Source organism: Diaporthe amygdali (assembly GCF_026229845.1).
Source record: "Diaporthe amygdali strain CAA958 chromosome Unknown NODE_26_length_719862_cov_65_716256, whole genome shotgun sequence".
Classification (NCBI taxonomy): domain Eukaryota; kingdom Fungi; phylum Ascomycota; class Sordariomycetes; order Diaporthales; family Diaporthaceae; genus Diaporthe; species Diaporthe amygdali.
Genome location: NW_026517046.1, coordinates 528,516 through 555,925, shown reverse-complemented (window position 1 = coordinate 555,925; position 27,410 = coordinate 528,516). Strand labels below are relative to the sequence as shown.

The 27,410-nt window shown below is 54.2% G+C and overlaps 8 protein-coding genes across 8 annotated transcripts; 6 read left to right on the top strand and 2 right to left on the bottom strand.

Moving 5' to 3' along the window:
• Nucleotides 1-586: 586 nt before the first annotated feature.
• Nucleotides 587-2,286, top strand: J7T55_010201 (uncharacterized protein; the record flags this gene model as incomplete). Its single annotated transcript, XM_053131401.1, has 4 exons — nt 587-632; nt 728-1,118; nt 1,180-1,808; nt 1,865-2,286. The coding sequence occupies 4 exons, from the start codon at nt 587-589 to the stop codon at nt 2,284-2,286; spliced, it is 1,488 nt and encodes a 495-aa protein (XP_052990627.1).
• A 1,466-nt stretch (nt 2,287-3,752) lies between these two features.
• On the top strand, nt 3,753-6,333 carry J7T55_010200 (H+ symporter; the record flags this gene model as incomplete). The annotated part of the gene is made up of 5 exons (XM_053131400.1): nt 3,753-3,828; nt 3,901-3,987; nt 4,200-4,593; nt 4,719-5,235; nt 5,293-6,333. 5 exons carry the CDS (start codon nt 3,753-3,755, stop codon nt 6,331-6,333), a joined length of 2,115 nt encoding a protein of 704 aa, XP_052990626.1.
• A 422-nt stretch (nt 6,334-6,755) lies between these two features.
• Nucleotides 6,756-11,168, bottom strand: J7T55_010199 (uncharacterized protein; the record flags this gene model as incomplete). The annotated part of the gene is made up of 4 exons (XM_053131399.1): nt 6,756-7,408; nt 7,470-10,151; nt 10,357-10,490; nt 10,867-11,168. The coding sequence occupies 4 exons, from the start codon at nt 11,166-11,168 to the stop codon at nt 6,756-6,758; spliced, it is 3,771 nt and encodes a 1,256-aa protein (XP_052990625.1).
• Nucleotides 11,169-12,454: 1,286 nt separating this feature from the next.
• On the top strand, nt 12,455-13,996 carry J7T55_010198 (uncharacterized protein; the record flags this gene model as incomplete). Its single annotated transcript, XM_053131398.1, has 1 exon — nt 12,455-13,996. The coding sequence occupies one exon, from the start codon at nt 12,455-12,457 to the stop codon at nt 13,994-13,996; it is 1,542 nt and encodes a 513-aa protein (XP_052990624.1).
• Nucleotides 13,997-14,639: 643 nt separating this feature from the next.
• Nucleotides 14,640-15,599, top strand: J7T55_010197 (uncharacterized protein; the record flags this gene model as incomplete). Its single annotated transcript, XM_053131397.1, has 1 exon — nt 14,640-15,599. The coding sequence occupies one exon, from the start codon at nt 14,640-14,642 to the stop codon at nt 15,597-15,599; it is 960 nt and encodes a 319-aa protein (XP_052990623.1).
• Nucleotides 15,600-15,778: 179 nt separating this feature from the next.
• J7T55_010196 (uncharacterized protein) lies at nt 15,779-16,721 on the top strand (the record flags this gene model as incomplete). Its single annotated transcript, XM_053131396.1, has 5 exons — nt 15,779-15,827; nt 16,024-16,131; nt 16,219-16,252; nt 16,342-16,520; nt 16,603-16,721. The coding sequence occupies 5 exons, from the start codon at nt 15,779-15,781 to the stop codon at nt 16,719-16,721; spliced, it is 489 nt and encodes a 162-aa protein (XP_052990622.1).
• Nucleotides 16,722-17,165: 444 nt separating this feature from the next.
• J7T55_010195 (Conidial yellow pigment biosynthesis polyketide synthase) lies at nt 17,166-24,001 on the bottom strand (the record flags this gene model as incomplete). Its single annotated transcript, XM_053131395.1, has 3 exons — nt 17,166-17,219; nt 17,368-23,647; nt 23,703-24,001. 3 exons carry the CDS (start codon nt 23,999-24,001, stop codon nt 17,166-17,168), a joined length of 6,633 nt encoding a protein of 2,210 aa, XP_052990621.1.
• A 2,024-nt stretch (nt 24,002-26,025) lies between these two features.
• J7T55_010194 (Sterigmatocystin biosynthesis regulatory protein) lies at nt 26,026-27,153 on the top strand (the record flags this gene model as incomplete). The annotated part of the gene is made up of 1 exon (XM_053131394.1): nt 26,026-27,153. The coding sequence occupies one exon, from the start codon at nt 26,026-26,028 to the stop codon at nt 27,151-27,153; it is 1,128 nt and encodes a 375-aa protein (XP_052990620.1).
• Between the last annotated feature and the right edge of the window lie 257 nt (nt 27,154-27,410).

The window sequence follows — 27,410 nt, the reverse complement described above, 5'->3', positions numbered from 1 at the left end:
CAGGGCTGCAACGCCCGTCCTGGGCCCTGGCAGTACGGACCGAGGTGGGCTACTATCAAGTAGACTATTAGTACCCAGGCGTGCCAGGCCACATCAAAGTGTCACTGCGACCGGGCTGCAACTGCTCGACTTTAGAGCAGGTTCTGTCATATCCGTCACCTGCCTAAGTAGTTTCTACGTGGCACTGGTTCCTCCAAGATGATTCCATACCAGCACGTTACAATCCTTGCTTTGCAGTGCTGATGATAGGCTTGGTAGAAGAATGCAATTGATTCCAGCCCTCCTGATATGCGGCTGCGGGTTACCTGGGTACATGTAGGTATTTGCCGCGGCCCCACCCACAACACCAAGTACCCATGTACCGGACTAAGAGAATGAATGACTCTTCAAAGTTCAAGTCCCAAAGCTCTGCTCTCCATGACTCTGTCGCTTCTTGTACATTCAGTACTTTCAACTAATTGCCAAGCGAGGTTATTCACACCCCTTTTTCTCTCTCGTTCCTCTGCGGCCGGACGAGCACCGGGCATTGTGAGTGCACTGGGCGTTGATCTCTAGATATCATCTTGGACAGCGGCACTGGGAGACAATGAGCTCAGACGCCACAAACGGTCAGGCCGAAAGCGGCAGATATGGTGAGTGCAATGCCCCCTACACCCACGCATTATCAGCTCCAGACCTGCCATGGCATCCAGCAGTGCCGCAAGACCAGTGACTGAATACGTCCAAGAAAGAACCAATTCGCAGGCGGAGAACCCGTTCGCGAGTTTGATCCCAGACCAGCAGATTGCTGTCATACCCTCCTTCACCCTTGAGTCTGGTGTAAGACTCCAGAATGTGCCCGTTGCATATACCACCAAGGGCAAGCTGTCTCCCAACGGGGACAACGCTATGGTTATTTGCCATGCCTTGACAGGAAGCGCCGATGTCAGTGACTGGTGGGGCCCGCTGCTCGGTGGCGACGGAAGAGCCTTTGATCTGTCACGCTTCTTCGTGGTCTGCATGAACAGCCTGGGTAGTCCATACGGCACCGCCAGCCCAGTGACGGCCAAGGATGGGGACATTAACAATGGCCGATATGGCCCTGAGTTCCCTTTGACCACAATACGCGACGACGTCCGGTACGTCGTGTTCGCGCCCCACCGCAAAGAATTGGCACTGACACTCCATCAGGCTCCACAGACTCCTTCTCGACGACCTAGGCGTCAAGCAGGTAGCCGCTGTCATCGGTGGTTCGATGGGTGGTATGCTAGTCCTCGAGTGGGCTTACTTTGGAAAGGACTATGTCCGCTCGATCGTGCCCATTGCGACGTCGAGTCGTCACAGCGCCTGGTGCATCAGTTGGGGCGAAGCTCAAAGACAGAGCATCTATGCCGACCCCAAGTATGATGATGGTTATTATCCATTCTCTGATCCGCCGACCACCGGGCTCGGGGCTGCCAGAATGTCAGCTCTCTTGACATACCGCAGTCGCAACTCTTTTGAGACCCGCTTCGGCCGCAATATCCCGGATCCATCGAGGCGCCAAACAATCAGGGATATCCAACGGCCCAGCACTCCATCAGAGACTCACTTCAACATCCACAATGACGGCCACAAGATCAATCGACCAGTGAACTCTCGAAGAACCAGCCAAAATAGCCAGGCAGGTGAGAGTGGCCCGGCAAAAGTCGCCGCCGCCGCCGCCGCCGATGCAGCGGAACAAACGTCAGACCCTCAATTCCACGGGCCGAAATCCGACGGTCTCACCGGCGGTGATAGTGTGCCGACGTCGACGTACTTCTCGGCGCAATCTTATCTCCGATACCAGGGTAAGTGAATGTGCTCTAAGGATTCCCTTCGATATTGTGCTGACCACATCGCGCAGGAGAGAAATTTGTGAAGCGGTTCGACAGCAACTGCTACATAGCGATTACCAGGAAACTCGACACGCACGATGTCTCACGGGACCGGGCAGCCAGCGTCCCGGAAGCTCTGGCTCTGATCGAGCAGCCCGTGCTCGTCCTAGGCATTGAGAGCGACGGCCTTTTCACGTTTGCCGAGCAGCAGGAAATCGCAGAGCACATCGGAAATTCCAGGCTCGGGAAGATCGACAGTCCTGAAGGCCACGACGCCTTCTTGCTACAATTTGAGCAAGTCAACAAATATATCCTCGAATTTCTCCACGAGGTTCTCCCCGACATCATGCAGAAAGGAGGTAATACTGCGGTTGCGGAGGCGTCCGTTGGTCAGCTCACCAAGAGCAGCACTTTTGGCGAAGCTGAAGTAGAAGACATTACTGCATGGTAGCGTTGGTCTGTGTACAGGCCTGGGTGGGCCCGGATCAGCCGGGAAGTGTGTGAAAGTGCAGGTGATTTAACATGTTCAACTCGTGTACAATCAGCGGTTTTTTGGGTTTTGGGGGAAATTTGCATACAGGTTGGTGCATTTGGCGTTCAACTCGCCCGCTCTGGCTTTGGGGGTTTAGATCTTGTCAAATATTCAGATACTGGGTTTCAAATGGGAACAGTGTAAAATCCCGTCAACATCTAGGCCCAACGAATCTCAATGCTCCGGGTCGCTGTTGAAAGATAGTCTACACGGCGAAGAGCCTTGTTCTCGGCTCCATAGGTGGTGAGCTTACTCAGTTGGGCTTGCACACACCTTTGATGTTACGAGTGTTACGAGTCGACAAAAGCAGATGTACTCCGTGTACTAGCACTCCTCTGATAAACTTTGTGGTTTAAACTTTCCCAGTGTCTGGGACGATGCAAACGCAGGGGCAAAGCTTGTGAGCTAGTCCACATCATGCCGAGTCTACCACCTGGCCCAAATGCGGGATGACAGCGGCAGCACAGTAACTCCGGTTGGGCTCGAAATTTGATACCCTTTTGATGTTATCGTCAAGCCCAACAGTGTCCCCCGCGCACAAGAGATCCTCCAGCTTGTGGCGACGTCACCGAAAAGGGGCAGGCTGCGCACGTCGTATTGTCTATGTTTCGGCTAACAAGTAGATTGCATGTCGAAGAGTTGGGCCCAATGGGGATGCAGAGCACGCATTGGACGGCCCAGGGCAGCATCCCACGTAAGACTGAAGAGACCGCGCTACTGGCTGCCTTGATCGCTGGTGGTTGCACGATGCGACTTCGCCGCAGGCTACCAAAGTACATCGGCCATCTCACAGGCGTCCCAACTCCAGCCAGCCTCAACGTACACGAGGAAATCCTGGAGGCCTGTATTGCCTTCCCACTACCTCCCACACTTCCGGCATGATCAGCCAAGTACGGGCGATGAGGGCTTGATTTGAGAGAACTCTACTCGCCAGCAGCCCTATATAGACCGTGCGTTTCGTTCCGACGTCTCAGCATTGCTTAGCATTAAAAGTACATGATATTAAATACCTGCCCGTTACGCAACCCGCCTTTCCCCTCTGCAGACTAGCTCTGCATCATCAGTGTCAGCCCTGTCCCGCCCGCCCAACCGCAGTATAGTTTGCTGCTGCAGCAGCCCGGATCTTATAAGCCGACCAAGCCGCTAGCTCTTACAACTGCCACCTCTTGGGCCTTCTAGAACTCTTCTGCACTCCCCCTCCCACGAGCCAGACGACTTCAAGCCTCAGATCTTCCTCTGGGCCTTAGATATTCAGTACCATTTCGCCAAGGTCGAACCGATCGAGCTGAGGCGAAAAAAACTCTAAACTACCGGTCTTGTCGACCTCGCATTCATGGAGGGTACCGCAGCACCGGCGACGGCTTGACTAGTCAAGTAGACAGACCATGGAGACGCTGCCGGAGCCGACGATTACTGCCCACCGTCGCACGTATGGGGGCAACAATGCATTCCACAACTTCGGTGTGTATTGCTACTGGCACCATAGACAGACGTATGTTTGCATATCGGATCGCCAAGACTGACAGATGGTAGCAAATGACTACTCCCACATACAAGACCCCAATCTTCGAAGGAGACTCGCGCTGTCCGAGATCGATAAGACACCTTTTGGTTCATATCGTGCGTCTTCCCCGAATTCTGTTTCCATTTTCTAGCACTCCGCAGCATATTTCATTATGTTCCTGAATTTGGTATAAATGGCGGTCTCTGGGCTTGTCGTGCTTGCTCAACAGCCTTGCTTGGGAGCCAGACACTCGCAGAGCAACTCGAACAATTCCTTCTCGATATGGACTGGGACCAAAGTGATGACAATTATTGACATGACACGACAGATGTCAGAGCCGTATTGATAGCGGGCGTGGGGTTTTTCATCGATAGCTACGAGATATTTGCGATCAATCTCATCACGATCTTCCTGGGCATGGTGTTCTGGCAGGGCTCACCAGAAGACTCGCGAAATGGCTTCGGCGGTAACAACGGCCATCTTCCTACGTCGGTCAACCAGGCCCTCAAGGCTTCGACGAGCGCGGGGATAGTCATCGGCCAGATCCTCTTCGGGTGGCTGGCTGATTTTCTAGGACGTCGGAAGATGTATGGCGTCGAGCTTGGCATTATTTTGGTGGCGACGATGAACTTCGCGCTGGCGAGCCCAAGCCAGTCGATGAACTCCACGGCCTTGTTAACGCTTCATCGCGTTATAATGGGTGTTGGTATTGGTGGTGATTAGTGAGTTGCCATCTCCAGTACTCCCTTACATTTATCTCTGGGTCGTCCCCTCTACACGCTGAGCATTCTTCATCTTTCCATTGTGTCTGTTGCATGACTGTGCTGTAGTCTAACTAGTTGTCAAGCCCATTATCATCAGTTATAACATCAGAGTACGCACCCACAAGGTTTCGAGGCGGAATGATGGCAAGCGTCTTTTCCATGCAGGGTTTTGGCCAACTACTGGCTGCGATCGTCGCCCTGGTCGTCACAGTCGCCTTCAAGGAATCCTTCATCGGCGTCGCAGACGTGTCCGAGTGCGACACAAACTGCCAGATCGCCGCCGACAGGTGCTGGCGCATAATAGTTGGCGTGGGAGCGCTGCCAGCAGTATTTGCGCTGTATTACAGAATCACCATCCCTGAGACGCCAAGGTACACATTCGATGTTGTTCACGACGTGGAGAAGGCGGATTCCGATATCAACTCTTTCCTCAGCAAATCAAAGGGAGAAATAGATACTGTGAGGCAGGCTCGCCTTCTGAAGGTTGCCGGGCCATCACTAACGACGCCGGCGGCTTCCTGGCGGGACTTGGGGTCTTACTTCGGACGTTGGAAGAATATGAAGGTACTGCTTGGCACAACACTCAGCTGGTTCTTCCTCGTGAGTTACTTCGCCCATCGGAGTGGCCCATCTCTCAATGACTAACTCCCATCGAAGGATCTCGCATTCTACGGGCTAGGGCTGAACAATTCCATCGTCCTCTCCGCGACAGGCTATGTCAACGGCGAAACCCTCTACCACAAACTCTACAACAACGCAGTAGGTCTCATAATACTGTCCGTCGCCGGGGCCCTTCCCGGCTACTTGGCCGCGGTCTTCACCATCGACACCATAGGCCGAAAACCCCTTCAGATCGGCGGTTTCCTTGTCCTCACCGTACTCTTCTGTATCCTGGGCTTCGCATACCACCACCTCAAAGCGGGCTCCATGTTTGCGCTCTACATCATTTCAATGTTCTTTTTCAATCTAGGTCCCAACACGACCACCTTCATCGTACCGGGGGAGTGCTTTCCCACGCGCTACAGAGCTAGCGGCCACGGGCTATCCGCCGCTGCAGGGAAGATAGGGGCCATCATAGCCCAGATTATATCCCTCCCACTCATGACCAAAGACGGGGGTGCCAGGCTGGATATCCTCTTGCAGATCTTCGCACTATTCATGCTATGCGGGCTGTTCACATCATTCCTTATCCCCGAGACAAAGGGGCTTACATTAGAAGAGCTGGCTGGCGAACCGCCGACAAGCTACAACTCGGGACGCAACGGGAGCATCTCGTTTGACTCGGTGCCAAAGCACCGTTGGAACCCCTTCGGCGGCGGGAAGCCCGCAGGGTTCAATTACTCGCGCTCCAGAGGGATGAAGAGGACGTGGAGGCGGAGCCCAACGGTGGGCTCGATGAGCAGTCCCGAGATGGCTGCCGCGGCGGTCACGTCAGACCCGGAGACGTGCAAGCCGGCGCCGGTAAGGAGAGAATGGTGGAGGAAGGCCAGGCGGCAAGGTTCCGGCGGCAGGTCTCAGAGTGGTGATTTCGGCATGAGCAGCAGCACCTCATCGACGAGGATGATTGGTGTTGATCCCCCAATATCTCCTCCGCCGGGCAGCGTTCCTGCTTGGAATGCGGGCTGGGGCAGGATTGATCGGGGCGCAGCGCCAGATCAGTTCATTCGTTTACAAGACGTGGGAGGCTTAATGGAGTAGTATGTTTCGTCAATATATCCAAATCAGACTTCTTCACTTCAAAAACGAAAGATTGGGAACGTAGCGGCGTTCTCTCAAAATGCTACGAGTAGTAGATCGCAGAAAGTGGTCATCACGTCAAGTCTGACGCTCCTGTCGGGTCTTCACCAATGCAAAATGGTCCCAAGCAGTATACGCGTGAGTCTACAAAGTGCAAGGCTCCAGAGTGGTCCAATAGTTTACCAAAAACTGTATTTCGAGACCAAAAGTTAGGGATAACAGCCAAATCAATAGTATACACACCGCTTATGCTTGCTGCTTAACAAAAGAAGTTTCAAAAAATTAACAAAAAAAAGGTGCTCTGTTGGCTTGTAGGGGTATTTTCCGTACTGTTTTCCTCAAAAGATACTCAGCCGCCCGCCGTTCCGTCCTATTGCCTGTAATTAACTTTTCTTGCCAACAACCGACTTCAGAACCTGCAACTTCTCCTCAGTTATCCTGATTGCTTCCCTAACTTCGCTCTCATCCATGCGATCTTCTCTCAGCTTCTCGGCCATAGTGCGAGGTTCAACCACCTTCTTTCGTGTGTGCATTTCACCGCTGTTCAAGCGGTCCATGCCGACACGCTCTTCGAGCCACTCCCAAAGCTCGCTCTCCTCCCGCCGCCACATCTCCTCGTAGGCTGCAAGACGATCAGGATAGCCATAGAAGCCAAGTTCAGAACCGTATGGTCTGGCAGTTGGTCCTGGGTTGAACCCAAACCCGAACCAGGCAGCAACGAGAAGGCCAACAAGCAGGCCATAAACAACATTTCCTGTGAGAATTGGCTTGCCGATATCCACCACAGGGCCGAGGAGGCCATGAAGTGGCTCGAGTACGCCCCAGTCCTGCTTGGAGGAAGTTTTGGTGACCTCCTCGGTATCGCTAGTAACGTTTGAGACTGCGGCTGCCTTGCCCTTCTTGCCCCTCTTCTTGCCCTTTCCGGCCCCGGCGGTGAGCGGCTGGCGAGCTTTCGATGACACAGCTGCCTTCAGGCTTGCGAAGAGATCCTTACAGTATTGTGTCTGGCCTTCGTTGGCACCGTTCTCAATGGGGCCTATTTTCAGTTAGCTTGACAGACCTTAGAGCGCACAGCTTTTCAATGGAGCTTTCTTTACCTTTCAGCCAACTCTTGCCAGTCCATTCCACAATGCAGTTGATCTGGACCCGAGTTGCATTATTTTCGGCCCAAGAAAGACAATATTTGGTTTTTACGCTGAAGATGTTGCCACTAGGAACGTCTGGGTTTTGCGTGGTAACCAGAATATTGACAGACTTCTCGAGATCCAGGCTCTCCAGGTTTTCCGATACAATACACTTAGTCTGTTTCGGGCCAATTGAGCCACTAAGCGGCTTGATATATGTGTAGTTGCGTGTTCGGTTGTCCAGAGTGAGTCCCTTCTTGTCTTCCGATTGTAGATCTGTGCATTTCTGGTCTACAGTAAGCCACTTTGACATCCAAGTGACTGCAGTCGGACCGAACATCAAATCGTAGACCTTTCCGAGGGGGGCCGGGATGACATCGTCTCCCACGATCTTTTTGTAGTGCGCGTCGGCGTCGCCGCAGTCCGTGGGAGCATGCGTAGCTGGACCAGGGAAGTCTTGACTGGGTGCTCCTGCTGGCGCGTCCTTTGGCTTGTCGTTTGGTAGACTAGCGGTGACAGCTCCCGAGGGTTTGCGGGAGACTGATTTCTCCAGAGCAGATTCCAGCAGTGGCGGGTCCGCCACTTGGCTTGGTGCAGGCAGGTCATCGTCATCCTCGTCTTCGTCGTACACATCTTCACCGTCGTCACTTTCGTCCTCGTCCCCGTCCCCATCCTCGTCAGCGGAGACTGATGCACTGTGATCGCCGCCGATAATGGACTGTGCGTCGACCTTCTCCGTCTTATCGCCACCCGTCTCATCGAGACGCACTCCATTCAGGGAGCTCTGCAGTTCGGGATGTCCAAGCTTCCAGATCTTCACAATCAGATCATACGTGGAATCTCGGCTTGTGAAACTGGCGAAGATATGTTTTGCGTGAAGCGTAGAGATCATCAGGCCGTTTTTGAACAGCAGAGCTGTGCTTCTCTTCTCGACAGACACAATCTCATCGAAACTCATCACCAGCGTGGTGACCCAGCCGAGAATATTGCTGCTAAAGCACAGGTGACCTTCAGACACATACAGCCGTCCATGAGCCAAGATCTCGCGCTGCAAAGCACAGCTATAGTCTTCAATGAGGTAGTCATCGTCAGGAACGCTCTTGAACAACGCATGAAAGTCACGATTCCGCTTCTTGCTCGCGACCGCAAACCCAGTAAGTTTGGGCGCATTCGACACGCTACCGGGCTGTGACAGAGCAGCATTAGCTGAAGCGAGAGCGGCGCCTATCGTGTTCCCAGTGCCCCCGGTACCGTTGGTGCTACCGCGTTTCCTATTATGGCGACCGATCGCGCTCCTGATACTGCCACTCCGATGAATGCCAGTGCTGTCCTCGTGCAAACTGGCCGGTGGTGGCGTCTTGTCGCCGTGCGATGGCGGCTCTGAGCCCTGATAGACAGACTGCGGTCTCTGCGTGTCGTCCCACGGAACCTCGCCGCTCGTCTTGACAGGCGTCGCTTCCGCGGGGGCAGACTCGGATCGTGATCTGTTGACATCGATTTGATCTGGGAAATTGGGCTTTGTGGGTGTGGTTGACCTGATGGTTGGCTCGATGCCCAGGTGGCTCAAGCTCAGATCACCCGTGCCGAGGGTCTTGACGGCGGGCTCGTGCGACTCCATTGCTTTGCCAACTGATGCCTCGACAGATGGCTCGACCTCGACTTTGTCGTCCTCGACTTGGATGCTCTGCTGGCTCTGGGTCGAGTTCAGGCCTCGGTTTTTTGTAACACCAGGGCTGATATTGGTGTTCTGGATAGTGCTGGTGAGAGTGTTGGCGGCGTTCTGTGCGGCGGAGAGCACAGATCCAAAGAAACCAGAAGCTGGATTGGCAGGCGTGGGAATGCCGTTCTCTGGGGTTGGTGTAAGTGGCGCAGAGTAGATAGTGGACAACTTGCTAGGCACTAAACTTGCTGAACCTGATCTGCCACGTCTCTGGCTCAGCGTGGTATCCTCGGTAGGGCTGTTGTTTTGCTGCGGAGACTGGATCTTGGGTAGTTTGGGCCTGCTAGAGTCGGTCGGCGTAGGGGGTGTGTTGACGATGACTGGAGTGCCCTGTTCCGAGGCACCAGGTGTTCCGGGCGGCGTGCTTGTGACAACCGTCTGGCCCCTAGAAAGACGGCGAAAGCGCTCCGCTGAACCTCTGGTCTGTTGTTCCGTCCTTGCTTCTACGACAGCATTCTTCAAGTCTGAGTCCGAGTCGGTCGTCAAGTCGGTCTTGGAAGGATCGGTAAGCTTAGGGGCATCCGCAATGTCGGAGGATAGCCTTGCGCCTGCAGTCGAAGGCCGCCGCTCTGGGCTAGATGCTCCACTCCCGCCCCCGGACAACTTCGAGGAGCTTTTTTTGGACCTGAAGACACCCTTGAGCCGTCCCACAGGCGACGGTGACCTTCTGCTGGACTGCGATCCTGGAGGTGCAAGTCCCACCGGGTTTGGTGACCCAGAAGGGTCGGAAGCTCCGAGATGATCCGTGGTGACTGAGCCTTGAGAAGGCTGGGAGCCTTGCTGGTAGTATTCGGATTGTATGAGGGGGGAGTTCGTGGTCAGATACCCGATTTGGGACGGGTGGTTAGAGATCGTGGCCGGCCGTGTTGTAGCAGAGCTGTGGTGGACAAGATCAGTACGAGGCACAGGAGGGCCGACACCTTGGTCGGTGGGAGCTCAGGGGGGTAGCTCGTGAATGGTCTGGGTTAAGATGGAAGGTCTGAGGGACAAAGGAAATTGGCAAGGATGGTTATTTTGGGCTGCGGGCTCATGAAAGATGAGAGTAAGAATTGGCAGTTGGGAAGATCATTGCAGTGGCACAGCAATGGAGACAGCAATTGACAGCGTCAGCTTTGGTCAAGTCCTTGTTAGATTGCTGACGGTGCTGGTGCTGGTGTGCTGGTGTGCTGGTGTGCTGGTGTTGGTCCAGGTGCTGGTGCGGCGCGTGGCGTATTGCGTATTGGAGTGGGACGGGCGGGCAGGAGGAGGATCGGCTCAGTGATCTCTCGCCCTTCCTGCGAGTAGGGGTCAGGGGGGCCGCCTGAGGGGGCCTAGGAGGGGCCAACATGTGGGAAGGTCTCAGGGGCGGCGCTAGGAGCACATCGCAGTCGCAGCATCAAGATGGGCGGCCCCACGGATTGGCATTTGGGGTCCAGCGCAATTCGCACGCTGCGACTCTGGCAGGGCAGGCTGGACCTCTCAGACCTCAGGCCTCAGATCTCAGACCGCAGACCTCAGACTTGGAGGCTCTCGCACGCACAGAGGCTCCTTGTGCCGGGATGTGCCTCCGAACAAACCTCGGCCATGCGACGGGCCATGCGACGGTGCCAGAGTCTGGGGTAATACTAACGTGCAATAAGGAAACGCAGATATAGGCTGATTACCACTTACAGGTCATGCTCTTCTGAGTCGTAGGATATAAGGCTGGGATCCTCGTCCTCTGCCTCTTTGTCGGGTCGGACGATGTGAACGGAAGACGTGCCATCGTCGGGCTGGCTGTCCTCAAAAATGTCAGACGTGTGGCTGCGTCTGACGCTGGACCGCCTGGAGCGACCTCGAGACAGCGACAGCGTAACACTGTCGCTGCCAATGCTGTTGCTGTCCGCGTCCCCGTCACCGTCCACAGAGCCGTGTCTCCCGCGGCGAAGAGACCGAGACTTTCTCAGGAGCTTTTCCAGCGTCCTATCCGCCATGTTGGGTCTCCGGTACTGTGCGGCTTGAGCCTGAGCCTGAGCCTGAGCCTGAGGCGATCTAAAACAACCAAGCCGTTTCTCCCCACGGCTGGTTCATGAGTCGGCTGGGGATCCCGTCGTTGTCGTCGCGGTGCATCCAGTTTCTCGGGCCTGTGCCAGAATGCTCTCACGCGACTCGTGTCCGAGGGGACTTGTGCGGGCGCAAGTCAAGCCAAGTCAATAAAGTCGGTGGGTATCGTGTTGCTGCGGCTCGAGGGTCCAGTCCAGGTCGACGTCATCAGGTTTTCCCGTTCGTGTCGCCAGGTTGTATCTCGCGAGATGGGGCGTTTCTCGTGTTTCTCTCGAGGAAAGTAGTGGTAATAGAGGGGAATTGAATTGTTACAGACGGCAGCAACTGTCTTCGGGAAACTGTAGCGAAGGGAGGAACCGCCTGTCTATTCCGTCCACGACAACACCAACAGTATTGGAAGATGAATGCGAAGGGGGTCTACTTCGGTGTGGCAACCTGGGTCTCCGGCTGCGACGGCTTTGAACAAGCCACCAGTCCCGCCCGTTTACAGTCTGAATGACGGCACAGTACCTAGGTAGATACATAATCGCCAGGCAAAGCTGGCGGTCAGCATGTCTTGAACATGTACCGTACTTGCTCGTGTTTATTTAGGCTAGAGGCAATGGCAATTTTATGGTCGGCAATGTTTCACGTCATCTTGTCGTGGTTGGGACCAAGACAGCGAGACAAGACTTCCCGAGGTTCCAACAATGTGCCATAGGCTCCCAGTGGCGCTGGCGCTACCCACAAAGTAGATAGTCACTACGCATACCTGCCTAGCTAGACCTGGTGGGAAAGAATGGAAGCAGCTTAGCCTCTGGGCAGGCACCCGGACAAGAACCTCCGTCGATGCCGACAGCCCGCTGACTAGACTCTGTCCCATCAGCCTAGCTAGCTCTGTACACCCATGTGACGAGGCTCAACACACGACCGCCTATCAGCGAATCGCACCGCCTTCACCTCACGATCCCGACATCCTGAGCCTCATCTCGAGCATAAAACGAACGGCATTAGTGCACAAAACCTTTGGACCCCTCAAAACGAGTTGGCCATACCCATTTGGTTCCTTGACCGCGCAGGCGCATATGTAGCCCTCGTTCGCGGCAAAGCAGTCCGTGTCATGCGCCCGCGACACCCACTGCGAGAGACCACGTCTTGCTCGACCTGAACACCATGGACTCTGCGCCCCTTATCAAGGCACGCTCATCTGCCCTCCTCTGTGGCAGCAGGATGGCCCATGCTGACCGAGGCTTCACAGGCGCATGACCATGCCAAAGCTGCCTTGGAAGCTACGCAGACCGCCGACTCCACCGTCGCTATCAACGAGCACACCCTCGCCGCAGGAGAGTTCTCCAACGCCGCAAAGGCCACGTCCAGCGTCGAGGCCCTTCGGACCCTCAGGCTTCTTGAACAACATCATCAGAAGCTCTCGGAGCTCATCAAGTTTTCGGTAGACCATCCCGGTAAACATGCGACTTCGGAGAAGCAGGATACCGAGGCAGGAGAGAAGGCCCCCGCGCACCAAGACGGCTCTGAAGCTCCGTCTGGGACTGTTGCGGGAAGTACATCAAAGACACCGGCGACCATACCCGGCTTGACACCACAGCGCCGATATCCCCCATCCCGAGAGCTGTCGTCCTCCATCGCGAGCAACTTGGCCTCTGCACGGGGCATCCGTGCCTCACGGTACCGCTTCCAACCACTTGCGCCCAGCGTTTCGAACGACCAAGCCCCCGGAAATGTCGATTCGGCCACTCGGAATAGCGGTTCTCGAACAAAAATGCAGCACATGCTCGACAGCAAGACCGGAAAGCCGAAGCCGAGTTGGGTGCCACCGACTCAGCCCCTGTCGCAAAGCTCACGGCCTCCTTTGATCGATGAGGCTGTTGAGAACGACTCTGCGCCTGAGAACGCCCCTGCCGATGAAGGCTTCTCTCGGTTTTACAGCACTTTCGGCAGCATTATTAACCGCCTCTCAACACCGTTGGCTTTTGCCGGGCTGCCTCTCATCACCGAGGAATCCAACGCGGAGCAGCCCGAACCCGAAGTTTCTCCACAGAAGCGTAACCGTGGCAAGATTGTACCTCCTCCAGGCGAGGAACCAGACCTGTCCAAGATCTACTCCAAAGCTGCCTTGCGGGCCGTGCATCGCGACGGACATGCCGTGAATGATTCGTTCTATGTCGTGCCCACGAGCGGTCATACTGTCTCGTATGCCAATATATTAAACTTTGACCAGAAGGAGAGGAGACGTGCCATCGCAGCGTCGCTTCACGATGGTGATGTCGAGGCGGCTGACGACCCCGAAGAAGATGATTTCGTGGATGCCAGGGAGTCACAGGTGTCCGTCTCTCCGAGCATCAAACGCCGAGTTGGTAAGAGCCAGACAGAAAGGGATCTCTACAATGTCATCGAGGAGCTCAACACCGAGAATGCTAGCCTGAAGAGTATGCTCGACAGGGTCACAAAGCGCTTGCAGCTATTTGAGGCTAGCGCCCAGCACTCTCGCCTCGCACTGGCGGACAGCATGCGCATTGCTAGACCCGGATCGCCAATGTCGCATAGTGGAGGCGCGCAGGGTCAAGTGGTGGATGAGGCACTCAAGAGGAGGAACCAGGAGCTGGAAGAGGAGTTGCTCACGGCCAGTAAACAGTTTGAGATGCTTGAGAAGGACAACAAACGGCTCAGACACAATCTAGACAAGTATCGCGACAAGTGGGAGTCTTTGAAGGCAGGGGCAAAGGCGCGGAGAGATGCTGCTCAATCGACCGACACTTAGATGTCCAATGGGTGTGGTGTGGTCGCTCGGGCGAGTAAGCTTTCTATTTCATAGTTCGGCGAGGAATCGATCAGTTGCTCCTGAAGCTAGCTTGTGCTTGCTTTTCCAGCCCACTCTCAACTCTGGACGTAGATCATTATTCGGCCCACGACGTGCCCATCGTGTGGCTTTTACCTGAAGAGAAGTGCGCCAAACACCTTCCTCCTGTCGCACCTGCCCTATACTTTAGCATATTTCATCGAAACACGGCCATGACACTTCACTGCAAGTCTTACCCTCTCAGAGACCATAACAAATAACAAAAACGAATTCTTCATTTCTTGGCCAGCATTCACGAGCCTCCTAACGTCCAGAGAACTCCTCCTCCTGATCCAAGCAGAATCGGAGATATTTGCAAGCCTGTTCAAAACGCGACTCGTCATTTCATCAAAACCGTAGGCCCCATCGGACAACGTAACCAGAACGTGTCGAGGGAAACCGAACCCAGGTGCATGGTATGGCGAAGAAAAGGGGTGGAAAGAAGGCGAGGTCAAAGAAGAAGGCAGCCAAAAAAGCGAATAGAAACAACCAGAGAGACGTGAGCCACAACATCTCCAGTAATCAGGACACCGCGCGTGGTCAAGAACAAACATCCCATGCCGCTATGGACCGTGACGACAGACCCGAAGCATCACTTCGAGGCAGCGACGTTAGCCTAACGTTTGAACGCGGAGCACGATCCTTCAATCCATCGATAATCAATGCGCACGATGAGGGAGACCCCGATGTGACTCTGTTAGACCTTTCACCAGCCAAGGCTGGCGAGGGAATCAGTCCAATGTTCGACGATATCTTATCCGTCGAAAGCCGCGGGATCAACATCTTCAAAATCGTCTCCGCCCAAGATCACTCGAAGGCTGAGGAAATCGAATCGGATGCAGCAAGCCAAAGAAGCCTTGAGGAGGTCCTCACCGACAATCCAGACAAGAGACTTTTCAACCTTGATGATCAAACGCTGGCCTTTGCCGGCCTGGCAGTGAAGCAAGTCGTTTTGGAAGCGACGTATGGATTCTTTCAGAAGTGCATCTCAGAGCCAAAGCTAGAGAAGCTATGGGACCGGATAATCGGTCCAGGAAATGTAGCAGCCACTGCCCAACACTCCATTTCCGTGCCAGACGGTATAATGGACCTGAAAAATGGCGTGCGATCTCCATCGACATTGATTAGCAACTGTGTCGGCATACTCTCGCAGGATTCAGCAGTTACAAACCAAAAGACTCTCAGGCAGTGCTTGAGCCGGGCCGTGACCCTTTGCGACGCCCTAGGCGATGAACACAGGAAGCAAGCCTTGGAGAACGCTACACACAAGCTCGACTGGCTCATGCTGGGACTCGACTGCAAGACCATGGAGCTGTATCGCAACGCGAACAGGCGACTAGACAAGGTCAACATGGAACACCCTGTCGTTTTCGGGGCGGCCGAAGGTCGCGCTGAGGCACTGTGTGACAAACGACGACGGGAGGAGCGTAATATACTCCAGTTGATGAATCGGGAGTACGAAGGAATCCGTGAGCCATTTCGGGTCCTCTTTATCGAAACTCTGCAGAGTCTACTCGCCCTTTAACTTTGAGTTACCAAGTCAAACGAAGGGTATTCGCATTATAGAATTATTGCGTGCATGCGAAAGAATTATCTCGGAGGGGCAATGTGCGTTATTCATCAGCCAAAAACCAAGTTACAGACCCTGATCAGACAATAAATTAGCAACGTGTGCGCAGGCTCCTCCAGTGACGATATCTCAAGATGGTGTCCCGATCTTCTCCTATTGCTAGAGACCTGCAAGGAGTTGGAGGTACAGTGATCGACGGAACCAGCTAGTGGTCTTGTTCTGAACTAAAGAGAGAAAACGACTATGACGTCTCGTTAACGGCTCTTGGTAGCGATGATGCATAGCTTCCGACTTACCCTAATTATCCCAGGATAGCAAATGTCTATCCCCGTACAGTGACCTTGATCCTCACACCTGACCACTTGGGCTGGCAATAGAGTCAAAACCTGGTACATGAGCAATAAGATGGCTAATATGATCACCGGAAGTTGCAACTGTGGCCGGCATGTCTACACCATCCCTAAGCCCACAGACATGAACCTATGCCGTGAGTAGAGATCCGTTGGTTGCTGTACGTGGAATGACCGCAGGAGACTTGATCCCCAGCAGCAAATCTGAACATCTTCTCCATCAGACTGCATCGAGTGCCGCAAATGGGCCGGCGCAATGTAAGGATCAGCAAGAAGCCCTGTTCAGCACGAGACTGTCCCCGCCTGAATTGCCACATCCGACTGATATTGGGTCCCGCATGATCTAGGCACTCGGCCCATCTGTTTGTGAAGACCGCAGAAATTGAGACAACGAGTCCCGAGCCAAAGACGTACACGCAGAAGGCGGACAGCGGGAACGAGATGACGCGCGCGTGGTGCGACGGCTGCGGCGCCGGCATCTGGCTAAGGTCGGCTAACAAGCCTGACTTGACGTTCCTCAAGGCAGGTGAGTTGAGAAAAGTGCTAAATAGTCTCATGAATGTGCTTTTGTGACCAAGATTTGGACTGAAACTAAGATATTGTGGCAGGACTTTTCGAGCCCGGTGATATACCCAATCCTACCATGGAAAACTGGTTGAAAAACATGGAGCCTTGGGAAACACCGGCCAAGGGGACTCAAAAGACAGCTCAGGCGGGCTTTGAATGAGATTGGCAGACAGACTTGATTACTTGTTTTGATGGGAATGAAGGTGGGGCTTGAAGCGGGTGTTATTCTAAATTTAGGCCTTTTCTTTTTGAGAAAATCAACTTCCGAAGGAAATCCAAAACAAGCAAAGCCGAATTAACAAGAGGCTTGCGTAGATAATTGTTAATTCAAATCAATTGAATTTCAATGGTAAAATTTAAGTATCTAAAGAATCTTGATGGGAATTCTGCTTTATATCTTTTCCCTTTAAACTCTTTAACATCCTCTAGAACTTTATAAATCTTTTCTTACGATATCATTGCAAGAAGTAAAACATTTCCCATCAGTCCAGAGCCACGTATATTTAGTACATTGAAGAGCATCCGGCAGTCTTGCGGCAGAGAATAAAAAAAAATCAAGCTCAAGGTTTAACGACAAGGAAACCAAAGGATACCTCAATCTCATCTATGCCATAGTCTTCACGAGGAACTCAGCGAGTTTCTGGGAGTACGGTTCGCGCTGTGTGGAGAAGAATTCCTTGATTAGCAAGAGACACCATAAGGTCCCATAAAGCAGACTCCAGATGAAGCGCAGTAGCCGTCAGAGGCAGATAGATGTGCAATAGCACAATCACAAACACCAAGCAAAGCCGGGAAATAAAACTCACCATCATGGAGAAATGATGGGCCCCTTCAACCCTGTCAACAAATATGCGCCTCTCGCTGCCAGGGAACAATGTGCCCCAGCCACTGGCTCCGAAATCCGTTCGCCGTTCCAGCAGAAACTTCATCCCTTCAGTGTCATCAGGATGAGGCGCAAGCTTCGGCAGGCGCGGGTTGTCGGCAATACAGGCAGCCGCCCAGATGATACCCACCTTCGGGATGGGCACGTCAGACGGGAACCGGCCGGACCGCATAGGCGCCGCGCGATACTCGTGGAGAAGGTCGATTGTGGCGTTGAAATGGGGAATAAGCCACGCGGGCGCGGTAGCTCCACCGCTGCCCCCTCCGGATGAAGACTTGTGCCCGAACAGGTGAAGGCTCTCACAGTACTCGTAGAAGTGCGGCGGCAGGCGGTCGAGCCCGTGGAGAGGCGGCGGCGAGTCGATCAGGCTCAGGCTGAGAACCTGCTCATGGCGGCTGGCAGTCAGGACCTGGGCAGCGCGGTAGGCGAGCACACCGCCGGCAGACCAGCCGCCGAGGTGGTACGGCCCATGGGGCTGACGGCGCTGGATTTCGGCAAGGTAGCCGTCGTTTATAACATCGTCTAGACGCGCGGCGCGCAATTTCTCGGCTTGCTTGAGGAACGGCGAGTTGAGGGCCACAACGCATGTATCTGCACCGAGCGTGGGGATGGCTGCGTACGAAGAGGCGGAGCCACATCCGTCGGGGAAAAGGAAGAGTGTCTTGGAAGCTGTCCTTGGATTCCCCTGCAGCACCAGGGAAGTGGCACGAGGCACGGCGATGGAGGTAGACTCCAGAAATTCAGACTCGTCGATGTTGGAGGAGACTTCTGAGGACGAAGGAGTAACACTGATAGAGTGTACGTGGACAGTCGTGCCAAAAGCCTTGTCACTCATCGCTGCAACCTTCGTTGGGATGACTTGAATCTCCGTGAATTCTTCCGTGTCTGACGACACCAATGATGATTCTCCAAGCAGGCAGGACCTCAGGTCGGCAACAGTCGGGCAGTCGACAAAGAGAGAGTCCATTGGAATGTCCAGCTCCAGCTCCTCGCGAAACCTGCTGACGATCACGAGCGACAGGAGTGAGTCGACGCCAGTGTCGGCGAAGTTTGTGTCGTCCGTCAGCTCGTCCACGGCAATTCCGCTCTCCTCCGATACAATCTCGAGTGCGCGATTGAAGTCGAACCCACTTCCTTCGCCGTCTTCGCTGGTGCTTGTCAAGATCTCCACTGGCTCCTGGCACATGTTCGAAATGAGCAGTGGCTCTTCCCCTGCCTTAGCCACAGATGATGTGGAATGTGCAGTAACAGGTGGCGCAGGGCGTCCCTCGTCAATTCTGGTGTCGCGAACTCCAGCAGGCTCAATAAAGCTCTTCAAGTCGCCAATGGTTGGATAGGAGACAAACATCGCGTCAAAATCAAGGTCCAGGTCGAGCTCCTCCCTGAAGCGAGCCGAGATCGTCAGACCAAGCAAGGAGTCGACGCCAAGGTCAGCAAAGGCACTGCTGTCAGTAAGCTCTTCTAAAGCAACTCCGCTTTCCTCTGAGATGATTTCCAAGGCGGCAGATGCTTTTGAAGCACCAGACACAGATGCTTGAAGAGGCGTTGCGGGAAGAGTCCGTGTCTCGACTTGAGTCTCCATGGTCTGTGATACATCGATAGTCTTGCTAGCCGTTGGGACTGTCTCAGCTGGCGCAGGAGTAGGCTTCTTAGACTTGATACCGCTCTCTAAAGAGAGGATAACCCGGAGGACTCGTCGTGGTACGCATTGAATGGCAATCTTCTCGAACGCAGCCACAATCTTCTCGCCATCGAAGATCACCACGTCGCCATACCAGAGCTTGTCCTTGCCCTCAAACATGCGCGTGTACGAGGTATAAGGACGGTCAAAATGCACTTCTTCAAAGACCTGGAATCGGCCCCAGCCGTGGTTCATGAAGACCTCGCTATCCAGGTTGGTATGGTCATTGCAGTTCATGGCGAACCCGCAGGACTGCGTGAACGCGTCAATGATGGCAGGATGCAAGGCAAACTTTCCGCCCTTCTTGATCCCTCCAAAGCTGACAGACGCCGAGGCCTCGAGGGTGTTGCTGTCGAGAACAACTTCGTCGATGGCGCGGTAGTCATCGTGGAACTGGGCGAGCGGGCGAATCATGCGGTAGACCATCGGTCGGGTAAAGCGAGCGGCTGTCTCGTTGGCGATACCTCGGCGGAGATCCTGCATGCGCATCCTGATCGCGGCGGACTCGTCCTGGAGTTTTCTCAGGAGGAGTGCGCGGTCTGTGAAGAGGAGCGTGCATCTGGCGTGTTCTTGCGGCTTGCCCTTGCCATCGAAACTGACAAATTTCATGGAAGCTTCATTCTTCGTCCAGTTCACCTCAGCATGCCCTTGGAGTGGCTGGGGGCCATGCGGTCTCGCTATTAGCGCTTTGAAAATGGTCATGTCCGACACGTCGACCTGCTTGCTTCCGGTCCCCATCGTCTGCCGGCGACTGACGAGATACCTGCCCAGCGTGAGAGCCATGTCAGCATAGACTGATGGCGTGCACAGCGGGATGTCATCAACCATGTGTCCCTGAACAAGCGGGTTCAGGTCAGGCCGTGCAATATCTGCCTCGACGACGATGTGCTGCTTTGCACCGCCCTCGGATGACGAGTCCTCGACGACACGGTGGATCGTGGTGCTCTCTAGCTTTGTCTCCTGCTCGTTTTCGCTTACTAACAGCGGCGCGTCTCCTTTCCGCAGCGACCAGTCGTTCACATACTGTATCCAGTACGGTTTAAGGTCCCAACTGTAAGCTGGCAGGTCGGTGATCACCTTCTGCGAAGACTTGAAGTCGTCATGGTATATTGCCCACGCGATGTCGGCACCAGCTTGATAGACCACCTTCAGGGCGTCGGAGAGCACGTCACGCGCGGATTTACGATTGAGTGCCGAGATTACCGTCATATTCGAGCCCAGTGTTGCCTTGACCATGCCTGAAACCGCCGGATGGGGGCCGACCTCGAGCAAGATGGACTGCTCGGTCATGATTCCCTGTTGGCGGGCGGACTGTAGAGCCTGGAGCAAGTTGACGGGCTCACGGCAGTGGCGGCCAAAGTATGAAGGCCCTATGGCTCCCTCGGCGGTAATGAGGGTTCCGTTTAGGGGGCATAAAATTGGACACTTCGGAGTGAGGTATCGGACAGAAGCGGCAGCCTTTTCGAAGGGGGCCAGAATAGGATCGACTTGAGATGAGTGAAACGCATAGGGGACCTCTAGCCTCGTCGTCTTGATACCGGCATCACCAAGAACCTGAGTTGCTGCGGATATCTCGTAGTCCGGGCCGGCTAGGACGGTCTCAATGGGCGAGTTCATGCATGCAATTTGATGAGGTGTATCCTTTAATGCGGTTCTAATAGTACCAGCAGATGCCCGAACAACCAGCATTGAGTGCGTGCCGCGGGTGCAGAGGTCTTGAAGAAGCTGGGCCCGCGTACCAACAAGGAAGATGGCATCTGAGTCGGACAGAACGCCTGCGACGTTCAGGGCGGCGTACTCACCGAGGCTGTGGCCAACAACGGCCTCGGGCTTAATGCCCCATGATGCCCAGAGGTGCGCCAGCGCAATTTGCATACAGACACTGGCGAGCTGGACCTGTACGGGGGCGAAGTCGTCGAGAGACTGATCCTCTTGGGCCATGTACACGGGCATTATGGAAGGGAAGCCAAGACTACAGGCGATGTGGTCAAGCTGGCGGAGCTCTGTGCGGAACAAGGCAAACGTCTCCATCATTTGCCGGCCCATGCCTGGGAATTGCGCACCTTGTCCGGTAAAGGCGAACACAATCTTTGGTGTCTTGCTCTTGGGCCGCATCATGCCCGTTTGGTCTCGAAGAGCAATGTCAATCTGCGCAAGGAGCTCGTCCACCGAAGAGCCGACAAGCATGACGCGATGTGGGTGATGAATTCGCCGAGCGGTAGTGGTGTATGAGAGCTGGCCCACCGATGTGGCCTCCTTGCTATTTTGCAGCAACCCATTCAACAGATGCCCCTTTAGTAACCAGAGGTTTCCCTGAAGAGAGTTTGCTGTTTTGGCAGAAACCGCGACAAGATTCGCGCTGACGGAGCCATGCTGACCATCGTCTGGCATTGCGGCCGGCGCCTCTTCGAGCAGAATGGCTGAGTTTCCACCTGCAGCTGAGAAATTATTCACAAAGGCCCGCTTAGGTTTTGAGTCCGCAGCGTGCCATGGAACAGCCTCCTTCGCAATGCGAACTTTCCTCTCTTCCAGATCAGTAGGAAATTTGTGGTTGATCTTTGTCTTAATACCGATGTGTGGCGGAATCAGGCTGTTCTTCATCATTAGGAGCACCTTGATTAGACTAGATACGCCCGAAGCGGCCTCCCCATGTCCAATGTTAGACTTGGCCGAGCCGAGATAGACGGGCGTCTGACGAGCTGCTTGCTCCTGTGATGCAAACACGTCAAGCACGCTGGACATTTCTGTGGCATCACCAGCCTGTGTACCCGTACCATGCATCTCGATATATCCAACACTGCTGGCATCGACCGTGCTCGAGTTCAAAATTTTGGAAAAGATGGCTCGTTGCGCACCAGTATGGGGTCGTGTAATACTATCCGCTTCGGCCGAGTGATTCGTGTAGGCACCGAGAATTATGCCCAAGATGGGATCCTTATCAGCCACGGCGTCCTCCAGTCGCTTCATTATTACAGTACCAACCCCTTCGCCGCGGCAGTACCCATCAGCTGAATCGTCAAACGTCTTACAATTACCAGTACGGGACAGGAAATGACCACGGTCTAACCCAGCAGTGAAATCTGGGTTAGTCAACACATTGGTACCGCCTGCAATGGCCGTATCGATATCATGCTGCCAGAGGGAGTTGACGGCCGTGTGTATCGCAGAAAGACTGGACGAGCAGGCCGTATCAACCGCATAGCTAGGGCCGCTGAACTTGAAGAAGTAATTGATTCGACCCGGAATGAAGGCTCGGTTTCCCCCAGGGATGAAGTAGGTGTCAATGTTCTGCGCGCTGTTGGTTTCCATCCAGTCATTACTGGTAACGCCGTAGAATACGCCTACACGGTCCCTCCTCGTTGAGGGAGTAGCATCTGGCACGATACCGGCTTGTTCCAGTGCCTCGTATGCAGTCATCAGGGCAATCCTCTGTGCTGGATCGATCTGTGGCGCCTCGCGCGGAGAAATGTTAAAGAAACGAGCGTCAAACGAAGCGGGGTCGCTCAGCCAGCAGCCATACGGTGTTGCACTGGTATTCTTGCGGGCTCCTGACGCATCGACGTGTTCCTTGGACCAGTGCAGAGGCGGGACCTCCTCATGGACGTCGAGTCCCTCTCGGAGGAGGTCCCAGAAGGCCTCGCTACTGTTCGCGCCGCCTGGAAATCTTCCGGACATGCCAATGATGGCTATCTTGGGTCTGGCCTGGGTTCTGCATTCAGGAACTCCCTTCGAAGCCGATGATAGTCTGTTCATTGAAGGTCGTTGTGTCATTGGGCGGCCTGCAACAGCCGGCTGCCTCAGCGCCGTGTAGATAAGCTGGTCCGCTCGAGACCCGAACAACTCGACCTTGCATGTCTTGGGATCCCAAGAGGGCCCGAGACGAGCTTTGACCGACTCGAGGATGTTATTCCAGCGAATAGGCTGGAGTAGGATGTCTTCCAACGAGGCCCTGAGTAAGTCTTCAAACTTCGTTTCTTCGACCCAGGCACCGCTACTCGATATGACAGGAATTTTCGCGGATGGCTGTGGCCTCTCTTTTAGTCCCAGTGGCATCAAAATTTCGTCAATATCTGATCGTGAATAAAGATGTGGTGCATGGTAAGGAGCGAATACGGCTTTGGCCTTGTGCTTCAACCCCTGAAAGTGCGCCGAGGACACAAGCTCGTCCAGCGAGCTTGGCGGACCGCTCACAGCCAGACCGCTGGGTGTATATGCGCTGATGAAGGGTTTTGCCGTCGTGGGCAGCGCACTATCTTCGCAGAACTTGCGCACGGCTTCGGAAGCAGATGGCCCTGCGACCATCATGGACCATGTCCGAGACGTTCCAGCGGGAGATACGAGACGCATCTTCATGTTTGACACGCACACCCCGATGCCGAACGCGGTCACGACGGCTTTCACAGCCCGGGGTACCAGACCGGAGAGGCTCTGGCTGCAGCTGACGGTGACAGCGGCGAGGGCGCCGGTACAGAGGCCGAGAATGCAGGCATTTTCTGGCTTAGGGTAATCTTTCCCGGTTTGGCTTGATCCATTATGTTAGCATTTTTGAACCTGGATACTTTCATAAAGCAACATACTTGAGTATGAAAGACCCCAGCTGATACACGGAGGTCACCGCCATGTCCAATGGCACGCAATGGCTGCTACCCTCAGGTTCTTTCCAGAGGAGCACATCCTCAATGCTCGTAAATCTGGGCAAGCCTTCGCGGACTTGTTTTGGCAGACGGAATATCTGCATGCGTAGGGCCTCATATGCCTTGTCGAGGAAGTCTTTGAGTACCACATTACTGTTCTTAGCGTCCAACAGCTTGTGCAGGTGCGGCTCCACGTCAAAGGTCTGGTCCCCAAAAAGGTACAGAGTCTCCTGTTGTCCCATGTTGAAGAAAAGTTGGACAATTAGTGAGATTTCGGTTGCTTGTCGATGTTGAGTCGCTACTTCCAGCTCCACGGCAGCCAGATGCACCCTGGGTGGTTTATAACCACATCCCAAGAGCCATCGACAGTGTGAAAGCCCAGATTTGGCCGCTCCATTGCGGAGATGATGCTCAACTCCTAAGCTGTGATGAGGCTGCCCATTTCCATTCCCGTGTTGGGTCCATTCTGTGATGTCCCGGCCCGCAACCTATCCTCCCGTCGGTATCCCGACGTTGAAAGGAGAAAGGCATCCTCCCGGACTAGACCCGGGGCATTAACACGATTATTGCAGAGTTCTTTCGTGAGTAGGCAGTTAGGATTGATCGATGTGACTTAAGCCCGACACAGCGCTCGTGTGCTCGACTACCTGCCTTGGTACTTTTGAGGACGGCGTCACCCCCCACCTGATTAGGGCCCCCAGTGGGACACCGGGACATTCTAAGATATTATCCAGGCGTTAAGCTTTGGGCAAAGGTGTAAGCCGCCACCGCGCAGTTGCCCAAATCCTCACGCAGTGCCACATAGAGCAATCCTTCAGTTTCTCAGACTTAGTGCGCGTGAGCTTAGTCTGACGGCGCACGTCAAGATCGGCTCGGATCCAATGCAAGCTTTCGGGAACGAGATGAAATTTTGGTACAGTTTGCCTTGGCCCGCGGAACTAAGCTTTTCAGGGGCTTGGTGAATTCTTGACGTGATCTCAGTAGGGCCTGGTCCCGTGTGTACGTAGTACATATGGCACGCCGTAGCGCTCACATAATATAGATCTTCAGATAGTCGCGTCTCAGCCGCTTCTGACGACGAGCCTGATCCAGAACTGGAGCTCATGCCAGGACAGATTTTCACGTAGGCCTTGTGAAAAATCATTAGCAACAATACGTACTGTACTGCATCACAGCATGTGGTGATGGGTGTGAGTGACTGTTACCTGTTGGCCAGATCTGCAACCACGGGAGCGCGTGTATTTTGGTCCTCATCCTCTGCTCATCCTTTCTTCAAATGTTCCTCGCTTGGGTGATTCTTCTGTATTTGGGAGCGGGGGCTGAACGAGTCGACAGCTGAATACGCAAACAGCCCCCAAATGATACGGACATCTCGTGCTCAACATGCAAGCTTGACATGGGCTTTTGCATCAATTGGATCGGATGCGGCCTGCAAATTGCTCGTGGGATCACCGCAACGGGCATTGCGCGAGGCGTAGCCAATGGAATCGGGTTACCTCGCGCCTACTAGTGCTTACTTGCATGTCCCTGAAGGTTATACACACGTGGCGAAGGCATTCCAGATATGGGCAGTTCGGACTGGGCGTGCAGGAGCCCGCATGTCGCCCGGCTTGACACGCGCTTCCAGCGTGTGCCTTACCAATGAGTCAATTCCATCTGTCCGTATGACGGTATCTTTCTTACCATTACCGAGTTTATATTCTTCGCCGTTGTCTCGGGCCCGTGCACATGCACAAAGACACGGCTGAGCTGTAAGACCTAATCAGTCTAGCATGATTGCATCAGGACGGTTCGCCAATGGGCATCGCATATACGAAGCCAAGCAGAGCTGAGCCCGCCACCTGCTGCAATTGGCAGATCCTACACCGCAGTGAGACACTCTTAGCACATCAACTCCCTCAAAAACTCGGTGTTGAATCATCCCCAGTAATCGGGCTCCGTCGCGGGCAGTATTAGTAACAACCACATGTCATACAATTTGAGGTTAATCGGTCGAGAACAAGCCCTGAACAGCCATACAATCAATGTTCCTCAGAGCGACGGGCGGTACTCCCGACGGGGGAAACCTGGGGAAAGAGTCAACCATGTCTGCATCACGGGTTCGACAACCACAGAATAAACTTCGTTCCAGTTGCGATGCATGTGGGCAAGCAAAGGTGCGCAACTGATCATACCTACCCCGTCACACTATATTGACTGACATGACATCTCTAAGATTAAATGTGATCGCGGCCAGCCCGCTTGTACACGCTGCATCGCCCAAGGCATGAGTTGCGTGTATGGAGTCTCCCGGAAAGCCGGAAAGCCTCCGCGAAAGAGGCAATCTGATGCTTCGCCGCTTGCGAACACCATTCCGAATCCCCTTCCATCACGTTCCAGTGACCCCGAAGCTGCCAATGTCGAAATGGCCGCCGGCGGCGGTGGCCGTGAAGCCATGAACATCGATATCATGTTCAGCCTCGGGGAAGACACTATGGGTAACGAGTCGCCATTGTCCGGATCAGACGCCGCCTTGCAAACCTGGTTCCCTTTCGACACTTTCTCTGGCCTGGGTTCACTTCCGGGCAGCTCGTCTGATTGGGACACATGTATGAGTGTGCTGAACGGTTCGCCACTGAAGCAGGTTGAAAGCCCGGCAACCACAACATCGACATCAACGTCAGCCGCAGCAGCAGCTACTACACGTCACAGCTGCACCCAGCAGACCAAAGAGGTCATGCGGCGGCTGTACTGTGCCAACCCTTCAGAGCCCATCTCTGACGGCCTGCCAGCCCGTACACTGGACCTGGGTTCAGTCCTGACGCGTAGTAGTGAAGTTTTCGGGCCCCTTGAGTCACTTCTCAGGTGCCCGTGTGCACGCTCTCCACATATGGCTATGCTTTACGCTTCCATACTGTCACGAATTCTCCTGTGGTACAGACAGGCTGCCTGGAATGAGAGCTCTACACAGGTGTCACCATCTCCATCGTTGTTCGAGCCCACGCTGACGGGGCAAGGTACAACACCATCATTCTTTGGTAGCACCTCTCTCAAGGCATTTGACTCGGAAACCACTGAAGATGAAGGTGGCGTCTCAGTGCTTCCAATGCCCGTCATGGTCGGGAACTTCCAGAGCGATGATCAAAACCTGCAGACTGCCTTCACAAGCTGTCTCATTCTGAAGGAGCTGGGCAGAGTGGGAAGGCTGATCGAGACGTTGATATCACTTGGCTCGGGTTCGGCCGATTCACAAACCATGGACCATGCTTGCCCTGCTGCTGGTGATCCCAGCGCCGGCGTGGCGGATGCAAGCTTGTTTGCAAGTCTAGGTGCCTGGCTTCGGACTGAGCATGGGCACATAGTGAGGAAAGCAAGGTCAGGTATATCCATGCTGGATGGGAATCCTCGATTCTGAGCGAACATCGTGTAATACTGTCATATATCAAGCGTGTATTTCGAGATAGACGATTTTGCTTTCTAGTTTAGAAGTTCGAAACGCCAAGTTCTCCATCCAATTGAAGCCCCTCGTCTTATTCGCAAGGGTGAAGCATTGCCATTTCAGCCCTCAACCGAGCCCCTTATCGAACTTGATGAACGTTCGGGGGATTTCGGTGCGTCTACTGATTATCACGGCCGGGGCTAATAAACCATTCTGGATTCAACACAATCCCA